The sequence below is a fragment of the Eptatretus burgeri genome, chromosome 17, assembly GCF_056783735.1.
Source record: "Eptatretus burgeri isolate ZD-2024b chromosome 17, Ebu_testis_v1, whole genome shotgun sequence".
In the NCBI taxonomy this organism is placed as follows: domain Eukaryota; kingdom Metazoa; phylum Chordata; class Myxini; order Myxiniformes; family Myxinidae; genus Eptatretus; species Eptatretus burgeri.
This window is the reverse complement of record NC_140977.1, coordinates 14,146,418-14,160,372: the sequence shown is the minus strand read 5'-3', so window position 1 is coordinate 14,160,372 and position 13,955 is coordinate 14,146,418. Positions and strand designations below refer to the sequence as shown.

Sequence of the window (13,955 nt, the reverse complement as noted above, 5' to 3'; positions counted from 1 at the left end):
CGGTCCCACTTCTGGATCGTATGGCAGATGCATATTCTCCCAAGCTTTGTCGTGTGATTGTCCACCGAGGTGGTGCAGACTCCTTTCTCATTAGGCCAACAATGCCTTGTGGTTTATGTCTTGAAGTTGTCTTGTAGTTTATGGGAAATTATGTGATTTTCTGAAATGGTCCAAATATTCAGACGGGTGTATCCTTCAAATGTGAATATTTTTCATGGACCGCACACGAAAATATGAGGACAACAGGGCTAAATGTGTTACTGAGATCACCATCTTTCATATGAGACCTGTTGTAGCTTTGTGTCAAGCCGGTTGATTAAACTCCTAAAATATAGCCCTTTATTGAGGTTTACCACTGGCCTATTGATATTGTAGTCTCCACTGTCTTTTTGAACTCATGAGAAGTCTTCAACTTGACTTGTTTCTGACTTCTTGAGCTCTGCACAATCAGCTGGCATACAACATCAACATTCTTCTTCACCTCTGCTTCACGCTGTCCTGAGATTCTTCTAGCTTCAGAGCCATACATGATATGCGTTTTTTACAAACTCTAGCATAGGGGGGTTTTTTAAAGTCATTGAAGTCACCTGTGAATTTCCAATCTCTTGCACCGATAACCTCTTTCCTCAGGGCACAAGATAGATCTATAACCCATGCATCTATGTCTGCAGTTGCAAACTCAACAGCTTGGCCCACTGACTTCTTCCTCATAACTCTGTGACTCTGCCTACGATTTGGAGGCTCAACAAATTCAACATCTGGCACATGCTGTTCAATCAACTCCTTCAAGTGCTTCTTGTGATTGTCACTTCTCTACTCATGAATTTTCTTCTCCTTCAACAGATCAAGATAAAAGTCATTTAACTCAGTCATGCTAAGGACACAGCCATCGACACTTAGGGAATCTCTCACATACACAACAAATTCAGCATCACACACATTTCTCACATGTCTATATGCATCGCTATCTCCAAGTTCCTTGCAACGTCTGTCTGCAAACCTAAGACAGTCTCGACGATAGTGTTTCTCTAATGCTGCTGCATCTCCAGGATCTGACAGTTCAGCGAGACTCAATCTGACTAAGTCATCATCAGTAGCCCCTTTGATTTCTCTAAACCTTTGACCCATAGGATCTGATACTACTCTGTGCAGCCCTTGTAATGATTTTGGACAAAAAGAACATGTATAGAATATACATTTCTTTTCCTTCGGAAGCACTTTAGCACCTTTCTGCCTTAAGAGGCCTTGCTGCCTCAGATTTATCTGTCTTTGATGGCCTTTCACATTTTGGAATCACTGGCAATACATCAGAGATAGAGGATGCATCAGAAAGAGTTGGTGTTTGGGGAAGAGCACGTTTTCTACACATCTCTAAGTTGGCCTTGTTTGCAAGAGGTTTGCAACACTCGCTGTGATAACAGACATTATGTAAATCTGACTCAGACAGGCGAATGAAATGATCTGCCAGTGATTTGAGGTTCACATCACCTAGATTAGCCTGCTCCACCACCTTTTCTTTTAGATCTTTCACGAGTGATATATCATGTTTATCAACAAGTTTCTTATTGATAGTCTCCCTCCTTGCAAATGAAGCAAGTCCTCACTTCTGCAGCTTTTTGTTGGGACATTTTTTCAAGTAGGTTAAAGTGTTCAGAGCTTGACTGCATGGGCACGTTCACAGTGATACAGAGAAACACCTGAAAATAAAGAAGAAAATAATGGGCAAGATGTACAGACCACTAGGTTCATATTCAGTTATTCTGCCAATACAGATTTGATAATTTTTAACTAAGAATGCCTTTTTGCATTTTTTATTATTATTTGATATCATATAATCATAGTCTACCTTAATATTACATTACATAGAATGTTATTTTCATTGGACTTGAATATATGTATCATTCTGTTTTAATGCTATAATTTTAGTCAGAAATGTATGGCACTTATAGGCCACCATACACAAACTAGTTAATATAATGAAAGTATAAATTTAAATAGAATATTTGACCAAATAACATAATAATTTAGAGACTATGGTATTACATTATGATATAGGTGGAAGTTTTAGCATACATACCTCTCAAGAGAGCCACTTTTCTCTAGTTATTTTCCAAAACATGGCATGATGGATTTGGCACCAGCATGGTTCAATGGGGAACTCCCCAGAAATACATGGTGTCCCATAAGGGACCTAACACATCAAGATACATGTATAATGACTATTTTTTTATTGATCAACACAATACGTAGATCCTTAATCATTTGATTTGAAAGTTTATAATGGTAAAGTTAAATGTTATGTTTGATGAACAGAAATTTATCCTAAAGGAAGTTTTAATGGAAATGTAATTCGATACTGCTTTTTTAGGGGGAAATGACAATTTGGTTCTGTTAATTGGAATTTATTTCCATAAACAAATATGATCTGTAAGTACCTTATCATACTTGATTAATGATATTAAACTTATCATTATAATTATGGGTATACCCAGAGAGTTTCATATATATTCCTTGAAATACATTACAATTGCCCACCCAAATGACCTTGACCATGACTTTTATACCGTGATCATGACCTCCAATAAAAAAAGAATGTCACCATTGAATTCCACACCCACAAAAACCGATATATAAAGTGGTACTACAAGATATAGTTCAATTATTTTGGCTAATTGACCGTTTGAGGCCATTTATGACCTGTGGTGACCTTGGACCTATGACCTTGACCTCATAACCATCATAATTGAACTCAGAGCCCTCATAAACCCTATCCGAGACACCAAGATTATGAAGTTAGCATGTCTAGTAGCGAAGATATAGGCCAAGCAATATTTGGGGGGTCACCCCCTAAATGGCCGCTCCAAATACCCTAAAAGTTCACGAAAAAATCCAACCCCGAATTTTTCTGTTAATTTACCCCATATAGTTGACAAAACTGCAAAAAAAATCAATTTTGGCACAAAAATCCTACGAAATTACATATCATAGCGCACTATTACACAGCGCACAAGGTTATTTATTTTTGGGACATGTATGAAAAAAATGTCGCACTCAGGGATCCGTAGGTAAATCGTACTAGGGGAGAACTTACACATGCTGGTCACACAAAAATTTGACGACTCGGGACGAGTCTGTAAAAAGGGGGAGGGGTAGAGTTACGGATTTGGAAGCTTACTGCACTCAACATTCAGGTCCTTATAGAACATTTATATTGGTAAGTATGTGTTTATAGATAGGGTCCCCCTACCTGTGTCTAACGGGAATTACATGTGTGCGCTGTGGAGATTTGTTTACAACAACACGCCTTCACCTCGCTTCCTTACACCAACGCCATTGCCTACGTGTGTCCAGCCACGTACGTGGGCGGAGATTTCCATCGCCTCAGAACGGGACTCCGCCCAGAAAGGCAGGGGCGTGCCCCTTGTACAATCACGTACAGAGGGCAACTTTCCCACAACACTTTGGCCAATGAGGGTTGACATTCCTTCAGTGAGCGGCTTTCCCACGACACCTCGGCCAATGAGGGTTGACATTCCTTCAGAGGGTGACTTTCCCATGACGCCCCGTCAAATGAGGGTAGAGAGCGCCTCAGACGGCGATTTCCTCACCCCGGGGGGAAAAGGAATAAAAAGGAACCCCAGGCTGGGTAGAAGGAGAAGGGTCGTGGTAGTCGTAGTGGTGGTCATCATAATCGTGTTGCGGATTCGAGTCCCGCCGAGCTGGATCATCATCGCCTCTGATCTTCTCCTTGGCCTTGGTCGATTGGTGCGTGTCCAGTTGGAGAGCGAGGTACCTGGTGCTTGGAGCGGCATCGTGTTGTGGGTTCGAGTCCCGCCGAGCCGGATCGCCGAAGACCACACGAGGTGGACAGGTGCAAGCACAGGCTCTGGTCTCCAGCTCACCTGTCCTTGAGCTGGAGGCCTTCAATAAAGACCATTGAGGTCCATCTTCTTTTGGGGAATTGCGTGTGCGTGTGTGTGTGTCCGTGGGCCCTGTCTATAAGTAGGAATTGTTAAGTGCTTTTGCTGTACATTATTTGCATTGCATAGTCGGTTTAACTCTGCTCTTGTGTGTTCCCTCCCCCCCCCCCCATTGTAAATAAATATCCATTTTGTTGAATGTTTCAGCTCGTTTCTGTGTTTCTTTCATTGGCTTAGCACGGAGCGTGTTGGGGAATTAAAAAGGCCGTTGCTGCCGTAGTGGTGCATTTGGACCGACGGGACATCTGTAACCATTCGCTCGGGTTACGCATGGGTCGAGCACGGTGACGGCTCATCCCGTTCGAGCTCCGTCGAGGGTGGGAATTCCTCGAAAGCTCGCCATGTGGGCCTCCAGGTATTTTGAAATTGGCAAATAACCCTGTCCCACGCGGTTGATTATTGACGATTCACGGTCCTGTAAGGGACCCGTACCTTCGGGGTTATCGGGAAGGTACGATCTGGATTCCGGGTGTTCGGTGGAGCCGACTCTACTGCTGCATCTAGCGGTCATGCTCGCCGCCGATACCCGGCCCACAACAATACATCCCCCTGTTGCTGTGCCATGCATGAGTATTAGGCAGCATACCTCTTCTCAAACTTTGTTTGAGTCACAGAACCTCACAACATCGTTGGCCATGGTAAGTTATTTATGTCATCACTTTCAATTGCGACACGAAATACCATTGCATCTGTTAATGCCACCATCTGTTATTTGCTGACGTTTTCTACCATTTAGCTTATGTGTTTCTCCGCTGCTCTGGCAGACATAGATACGTCTTTAATTCTGAAGAAGATCGTGTGTTCACTGTGCAAATCGTTGAACAAAACATCTGAACAGCTGAGAAATCCTCTTTTTTTCATTCCCGGTCTGGAAATGTCTTTCCATGTTTTGCAACACATTTTACGATTTTGTAACTTTCCTCTGGAGCTTGATTTTTACTGACACAAACATTCGTAAAGACACTGCTTTGCTTTCTGTGCATCGCAATGGCCAGTTTAATTGACTCCTCCTTGTCTGCCTCGTCCTTGAAGTGTTTATCGTGCTTTATTAACCTCCGCCATCGAAGATGGACGGAGGTTACTGTTTTCACCCCTGTCTGTTTGTTTGTTTGTTTGTGAACAGTATTACGGAAAAACTCCTCGACGGATTTCGACGAAACTTGGTGGGGGGATTAGGTATGGTCCAAGGATCATACCATTAGATTTTGGACTTGTTCCAAAGTCCAATATGGCCGCAATGGCGGCCATTTTGAAAAAATATTTGAATTTTTGTTTTTGCATTTCTACATGTTTTAAGTGATTTCCAACCAAAAAAAAAAAAATTTGTTAGAGAAAAAAAAACTTGGAAAATTTCAAAAAAAAATTTTCAAAAAAAATTCGATTTTTTTGGAGGCATTTCTACACGCGCGTCAATCTAGTTTAGTTTATTCAATCGTGGTTCAGTAGAGTCTGATCCGTTTTGACCTACAATGAACAGGATATCAGGTTCACTTAAGTGACCCAGCAGTATTGGCGGCGGAGGTTTTGCACTCTACCGAGTGCTCCCCCTCTAGTTTGAAAATGTCATTGGATTCGTGATGTGTGGAAAACAACACTTCACAACATAGAGAATAAACAGCACGGTCTTTATTTTGAACAAATCTGTATTCATCTCTCGAAGAGGGATAAAATTAATGAACATCAAACTTTGCTTTCTTAAGAACCGCTATTTTGACCCCCAAAAAACAACTAATCAATGGAATTTATCACGAGATTTCATGCGAATAAAGATTGGCTGACCCCACCAAACATAATGTAGTTAATAAACCAATTGATTAGTTTTTTGTGAATAATCATGTGCCTTTTAAGGCTTGATGACCGAATAAAAGATTTTCCACAAACTGTGCATTTGTACGGGCGTTCTCCATTGTGAATCACCATGTGTGTTTTAAGGCGACATGACTGATTAAATTTTTTTTCCACAAACGGTGCATTTGTACGGGCATTCTCCATTGTGAATAATCATGTGTGTTTTAAGGTCGGATGAACGAATAAAACATTTTCCACAAATTGTGCATTTGTACGGGTGTTCACCATTGCGAATCTTCATGTGCCTGTTAAGGTAGGATGATCGAATAAAAGATTTTCCACAAATTGTGCATTTGTACGGGCGTTCACCGTTGTGAATCTTCATGTGCCTTTTAAGGTAGGATGAACAAAAAAAAGATTTTCCACAAACTGTGCATTTGTACGGGCGTTCTCCATTGTGAATCATCATGTGTGTTTTAAGATCGGATGAACAAATAAAACATTTTCCACAACTTGAGCATTTGTACGGGCATTCACGATTGTGAATCATCATGTGTGTTTTAAGGTGGGATGAAAAAATATAAGATTTTCCACAACTTGTGCATTTGTGTGGGCGTTCTCCATTGTGAAACATCATGTGTGTTTTAAGGTGGGATGAACGAATAAAAGATTTTCCACAAATTGTGCATTTGTGTGGGCGTTCTCGATTGTGAATCTTCATGTGTGTTTTAAGGTGGGATGAAAGAATAAAAGATTTTCCACAATTTGTACATCTGAATGGGCGTTCTCCATTGTGAAACTTCATGTGTGTTTTAAGGTGGGATGAACGAATAAAAGATTTTCCACAAATTGTGCATTTGTGTGGGCGTTCTCGATTGTGAATCTTCATGTGTGTTTCAAGGTCGAATGAACAAATATATGATTTTCCACAACTTGTGCATTTGTGTGGGAATTCTCCATTGTGAATCATCATGTGCCTTTTAAGGTGGGATGAACGAATAAAAGATTTTTCACAACTTGTACATTTGAATTGGCGTTCTCCATTGTGAATCATCATGTGTGTTTTAAGGTCAGATGAACGAATGAAAGATTTTCCACAACTTGTACATTTGAATTGGCGTTCTGCATTGTGAATAATCATGTGTGATTTAAGGTGAGATGAATAAATGAAGGATTTTCCACAAATTGTGCATCTGTGTGGGCGTTCTGCGTTGTGAATCATCATGTGTGATTTAAGGTGAAATGAATAAATGAAGGATTTTCCACAAATTGTGCACCTGTGTGGGCGTTCTGCGTTGTGAGTCATCATGTGTGATTTAAGGTGAAATGAATAAATGAAGGATTTTCCACAAATTGTGCATTTGTGTGGGCATTCTCCAGTGTCACTTATCACATGTGATTTTTGGGTGGACGACTGAGTGAACGATTTTCCATAAATTTGTTGAGCTTTCTTTCCTTTGTGTGGCAGGTGAAAATTATTCTCTGCAAACATTTCATTATTCAGTTTGTCTTGTTTGTAAAAAGGACTCTTGCTCGCTTCAGTTGGCGGGTCTTGCGGGTGTGTGTCTGAGCTGTTCCCACAAGTCGCTGCAGTCTCTCTTGGAGATTCAATGGATCCACCTGTAAATGTAACATCACATTACCTCAAAAAAAAAAAAAATCAGATTCTGTACAATACTTGTAATATTATTCTGACAAACGTACCCAAACATGTACAACTGTATTTGCACATGTATTTGTTGTATTGCAGAAAAGTAAAAAAAATATTCTTGATGTAAATATACATTATTCTGTGTTCACGTTTGGGTTCTTCTCATGATATTCATAATTTAGGGTTAATTCATCCATTTATCAATGATGAGCCACGTGTTTGTTCCTTTAAATTGACAGCTTTTGTAAATGTGGGTGAAACAAACTGCTTTAATTTATGAGACAATTAATTGAAAACAATACCCCAAGTAGTCTTCAAATATATACTTCAATATTAATAAAAAGGTGATGTTAAAGATTGATGAAAAAAAACAAATAAAAAACTGGAACTGTCGTGCTATCGACGTTGTATTATCTTATGTACTTTGGGAAACTGAATTGTTCATTGAACTTATAATGAGTTAATATGCCAATTTGCTTTCGTTAGTGCTTTAAGAAAGAATTTAACAAATATATGCTGGGAAAGCGAGTCGGGAGGCATTGTACACATTCTTTAGTAGTCGTAAAAGACCTTGTAAAACCTTATCTAGTGATTCGCTGGCCCAGATGGCAAGGGCAAGAAATCACATCCTCTTTCCTCCACTCACCCAGACAATCTGGAGCAAGCACCGAGAAGCAAGCTCATCCTGCGTTTGTGATTTTAACCTTATAAAGTTCCATCTGTTAATTTCCTTTGATGTATTAACCACACCCTGATAAGATCACATGTATACTCAATGTACTCTTTGTAAAATTAAATTTTTGCTGGCGACCGCTCCAAGCTAAGCTTCCTTATGCACAAGCTTGTCTTTATTTGTTACTGAACAAACAGCTTACACTGAACTAAAAGTTCTGTCTCAAGGTGGCCAAAACTGCCTCGACACTACCACCCTGATACACCACAGTAGGGTGAGTATACTGATTCTGGCTCACTTTTCCCCATGTAAGTGCATGGGGGATTTTCAGCGATTCATATTTTTTTCCCTAAAAAATAAACCCCCTTTTTAGCCCAAAGTATATTTATTTGTCTCCCCTTTTAACCTTTGGGCACTCTATTCAAATAACCAATGCAATAAGATAAAGATTTGTTCAAGTAGCAAAGTAGTAATGTGATTTGTTAAAGGTGATTCTGAAGAAATATCTGAAACATGTCAGCCTCGGGACACTCTTTTTCAAATAACCAATGCATATTGTTTAGCTCACTCATTGAACTTATAAAGATTTGTTCATTCTCAAATTCCTTCAAAAGTTTAATTTTCTTTGCACAATAATCCCCATCTAAAATAGTTAAAAGTAAAACATTTGAATCTTTATATTTTTCAAGATACCCCTTTTGTGCCATTATGAAAGGATATACTTCTCTTAATGATCTCATCTGACCACCTCCTGAGTTGCATATCATTTTTTTGCATAAACCACGCCATAAACAAGTTTTGTTTCAAATGTTTTCAGTTCGTGCCGTGAAAATGAGAAGTGTTTTTGGACAGTCATGCTGTGAAAAAATAGGAACTATTCTGTGAGAGACAAGGCCTCATGTTTATATTTTAAATCGGAACACTAACAGGCTTTTAAACATAAGTTCAATGAAAATCATTCAAGGGCATTTTAATTATGTTTTGAAAATGATTCATACTCTGAGAAAATATCGCCCAATTATTTTCCAAGCTGTCTCGTCCGAAGTGTCATTTCCTGTGGCCACACCCAATGATTAAGCAATCTCCTCATCGTTGCCGTATCAGTGATTCGCCAGACAAAGTTTCTGCCAGACGGGATTTCATTTTTACAACTGAGACATGAACGATCTTTCTTCCGACGAACAAAACAGCTCACCACAAAGTTGGTAAACTTGTGTATGGGTTCCTCTTTTAACGATGAAGCAATTGATTATAAATTAAATTGTGATAATTCTGATATAAATTTTTTTTCCTGGCAGGTCCTTGGAAGAAGAGCAGTTTTACATATCACGACGAGGTGCATGAAATTAATGCTCTTATTGAAGAGGAAGTCTTATCACAGCCTCTGATCTTTTTGCCACCTTGTACCAATGGTAAAAAACTGAGACATGGACTCTCTTTCTTCCGACGAAGAAAACAGCTCACAACAAAGTTGGTAAACTTGTGTATGAGTTCCTCTTTGAACGATGAAGCAATTGATTATAAATTAAATCGTGATTATCCTGATATATTTTTTTTTCCTGGCAGGTCCTTGGAAGAAGTGGAGTTTACATATCACGATGAGGTGCATGAAATTAATGCTCTTATTGAAGACGTCAATGATCTTAGAAGAGAATTGAAAAACATTTTTAATGACTGGTACGAAGTCTTATCACGCCTCTGATCTCGAAAGAATTAAACCAACGGTGAGACGTGTGTGTGTGTGTGTGTGTGTGTGTGTGTGTGTGTGTGTGTGTGTGTGTGTGTGTGTGTGTGTGTGTGTGTGTGTGTGTGTGCGTGCGTGCGCACGCGTCTGTCCCTGTCTGTTTGTCTCTCTCCATCTCTCCCTGTCTGTCTCTTTGTATCTCTCTCTGTCTCTCTGTCTGTCTTTCGACCTACCTCTCTCTGTCTGTCACTCCATCTATACCTTTGACTCATTATTTTATTTTTTTTCAGCTCGATCACACAACATAAGCTGTTGAAGCAATGTGGTACAACACATGATTTTCTGGAGGTAAATGTTTCTGAATTATTGTTTAGTTATTTGTTTATTTATTCTTTTATTAATATCACTCTCTCTTTGGAATGTAGCCTTATGTTGGTTGCATCATTAGTTTGGACGCGGTTATGCCAGTACACTGGAATTCATTTTATTGGCCTTGGAAGGATGACAGGCTGAGTCGGCCTCCTGGTGTGTTAATTTAGTGGTGAATGAGGCTTGAACTTAGAACCAACACCAGGCTTATTAATATTACCTTGTAATTATCTTTATAAAACCTAATTATTATCCACTTTTTGTTTCAAAACAGAATATGGTGTCTGAGTTTTGAAATCACAAGACATCTGAAGAAGATTGCTGGGAAAGATAATACATTCTCACAAATGAATATTTAATATTTTCAATTTTGATTAATTATATTTGTTTTGTCTACAATTACTTGAGTTTGAATTACAAAAAAAGAATCAAGACATGAAGAGGAGAGGGAGGGGGGGTAGGTGCGCTCCCCCAACGACCCATCACCCCCTCATCCCACCCCCTCCCTCCCCGTATGTGTGGGGAAGGGTAGGGGTGGGATGAGGGAGGTGGTGGGTCAAAGGTGGGGGTGCACGGGGGGGATGAGGGGGGTGGGGCTTGTCTGGGAGGGGCTTGTGTGGGAGGGGCTTGTGTGGGTGGGGTTTATGTGGGTGGGGGCTTCGGTGGGGTTTATGTGGGTGGGGCTTGTGTGGGAGGCGTTTATGTGGGTGGGGCTTGTGTGGGAGGCATTTATGTGGGTGGGGGCTTCGGTGGGATTTGTCTGGGCAGGGTTTATGTGGGTGGGGGCTTCAGTGGGGTTTGTGTGGGCAGGGTTTATGTGGGAGGGGTTTATGTGGATGAGGCTTATGTGGATGAGATTTGTGTGGATAAATGGATGGGTGGAGAGATGGGTGGATGGGTGATGGGTGGAACTTGTGTGGATGGGTGGAGAATTTTTTAATTAAATAAACATGTTGTGTGTGGGGAACTAATTAACTAATCACTAATTATGTGAATATAATGAATGTGGATGGAGCTTGTGGGGGGTTTGTGTGTGTGGAGCTTGTGTGGGGTGGAGTTTTTGTGTGGAGCTTGTGGGGGGTTTGTGCGTGTTGGGGTTTGTGTGAGGTTTGTGTGGAGGTTTGTGTGGGGTGGGGTTTATGTGGGTGGGGTTTGTGTGGGCAGGGTTTATGTGGGTGGAGCTTGTGTCTGGAGCTTGTGTGGGGTTTGTGTGGGGTGGGGTTTGTGTGGAGCTTGTGTGAGGTGGGGTTTATGTGGGTGGGGTTTGTGTGGGCAGGGTTTATGTGGGTGGAGCTTGTGTGGGGTTTGTGTGGGGTGGGGTTTGTGTGGAGCTTGTGTGAGGTGGGGTTTATGTGGGTGGGGTTTGTGTGGGCAGAGTCAAAAAAATTCAATTTATCTTTGTCTTTTGTAATTCCTGTGATTAAAATGAACCTAAAATCTCTTCCCCTTCGAAATCATATATCTTATAAGTCCAAGGAACCATATATATATATATATATATATATATATATATATATATATATATATATATATATATATATATATATATATATATATATATTACATAAACAATTTTTAAAAGTTCGTTCGTCCATCGTTTAATATAACCTTTTTCAAAATGAGATTTCCACCTATATATTCTTACGATATCACCAACATTGAACTTAGGTTTTCTGACATTAATCTCTTTTTCATGTTTTAATTTTGTAAATGTTTCTGATGGTTTCATATTTGTTGATGTGTGAATCGTGTTATTATACTTATCCACAATATCCTGAATAAAAGATGACCATTGTTGTGAACCGAGTTGTGTGAATTTTTTATATAGTCTCTCTTTTAAGGTACGATTAAAACGTTCAACAACAACGGCCTTCCCTTCATTAAAGGTACTGTATAATGTAATACTCTTATTTTTTAGAAAATTCATAAATGTCTTGTTATAAAACTCTCTACCCTCATCAGTCCACAATTTTCTAGGTTTTCTCTAACTTTAATTAAATATCTGTTGAAAGGCTAACATAAGAGTATTACCTGTTTTATTTTTTAAAGGGACAACCCATGCGTATCTACTCTTCAAATCAATAACGGTTAAAGCATACTTGTACCCCTTATCATTATTGAGTTCAATCAAATCAGCGGACCAGAAAAATCAACTTCCTTGGAATAAACTTTCCTTCTCTGAAACTTTGTGAATATTGGTTTATGTAATTCATCAGCTAATTGCTCTTCAGTGTTAATGACATCATTAGAGCCAATAAGTTTTCTGAATTTCCAAGTCCAAGTTTCAATTTAGCACTGATCATCTTCTTCACAATGAACCTATCAACTTTTTCTTTCAAGGTTGGATTTTGTATCAGAGACAAATTATACAACATTTCTCTATCAGCTTCATGTTTTTCTTCCAACGTTGTGGTATTCCCATAATCAATATCGTGCCTCATGCACACTTCATCAACCCTATTGATGGGTTTGCTCCATGGTTTAGGATTGTCTGCCTCATCTAATCTTTTATCCAAGTTTGTGCCTGGACCACAGAAAGAATACCCTGGTAGATGTAATTCCCCTGGTATTCCAGTAGTTGTAAATTTACTTCCTGATAAAAACTCTTGGATATCTCCTCAGAGTTTGTGTTTGGAGATAAATTGGGTTTTTTTTGAACCACACACCGAACATATACCTTTTTGTATTACCCTGTTATTTTTACTTTTAAAATATGAGATATTTTTAGTATTAGTTTTCTTTTTACATTTGAGACAATAACTCATGTATTTATGAGAAAAAGTCTGACAGAGTGCAAAAACCTTTTTAGTTTCCAACATGCACATTTGAATCTTAATTTTTAAAACATAAAGAATCAGTAGAAATTTCTTCACTCTCTCCTCCATTTATTTAAGAAAAAATAAAAAAAAACTTTAATTAACATCAATATCCTCTCCTTGAAAACGATGTCAACGGTCTCGTCGAAAATACTGCTAATAGACTTGTCAATTCTTTGTTTTCCTCCTCGGTGGGTTGAGTTATTTTCTGTAATGCCACCAATATTTTTGTAATCTCACTGGTTTCCATATTTTCATATTTATTCATTCTCACTCTTTCCTCCCTCTCCTCTCTTTCATCCTTCTCTCTCTTCTCTCTCTTCTCTTTCTTCTCCCACTCCTTCTCTCTCTTCTCCTTTTCCTCCTCTTCTCTCTCTTCAACTTCCTCGTCCCTTATTATCCTTGAATCACTTACACCCCATAGAATATCATACATATATTCATCGGGATTTCTTGTTATTCCTGTATCCAAAATAATTTTTTTTACAACAGGAAACCAATAAAATTTCTTTTGAATTTCTAAAAGAGCCTTTCGTTTTCTGAACTTTATAATTTTTTCATTATTTAACATTCTAATTAAATCCAAAGTTGTCGGTTTATCAACATCAGCATAATGCCAATCTTTTATTGAAAATACCTCATTCCTATGTTGTAGAACATATTTATTAAAATACCGAATACCCTTTTCTTGAAGGTATGCTTGGACACAGAAATGATAATTTTCTTGAAGCCTTCTTGCCTTCATTTATGTATTAGAATAATATTATGACACGAAACACCTCCCCATCTTCCCATAGTTAAATCATTTTGTATTTCCCTACTTATTATAGACAATCCTGTTTTTTTCTGTTTTCATGATATAAACGAGGGCAAAACCATTGTTATATTTACCCTTATTAAATTCTTTTATTTGTTGTTTACTAATGGTGGCTCCACAAAACTCATTCTCTATACCAAGTGGATAATATTCTTCCTTACGAGACTGATTTAATTG

At 38.9% G+C, this 13,955-nt stretch overlaps 1 protein-coding gene and 1 pseudogene across 1 annotated transcript in view; both read right to left on the bottom strand.

Annotated features, from left to right (window-relative positions):
- Positions 1–105: 105 nt before the first annotated feature.
- On the bottom strand, positions 106–1,628 carry LOC147009362 (uncharacterized; annotated as a pseudogene).
- Positions 1,629–7,127: 5,499 nt separating this feature from the next.
- Positions 7,128–13,955, bottom strand: part of LOC147009361 (uncharacterized) — a 44,936-nt gene continuing 38,108 nt past the window's right edge. The window contains exon 4 of the mRNA XM_085862185.1: positions 7,128–7,388. Coding sequence (XP_085718311.1) covers positions 7,269–7,388 — 120 coding nt within the window. The 3' untranslated portion in view covers positions 7,128–7,268. The remainder of the gene's footprint in view (positions 7,389–13,955) is intronic.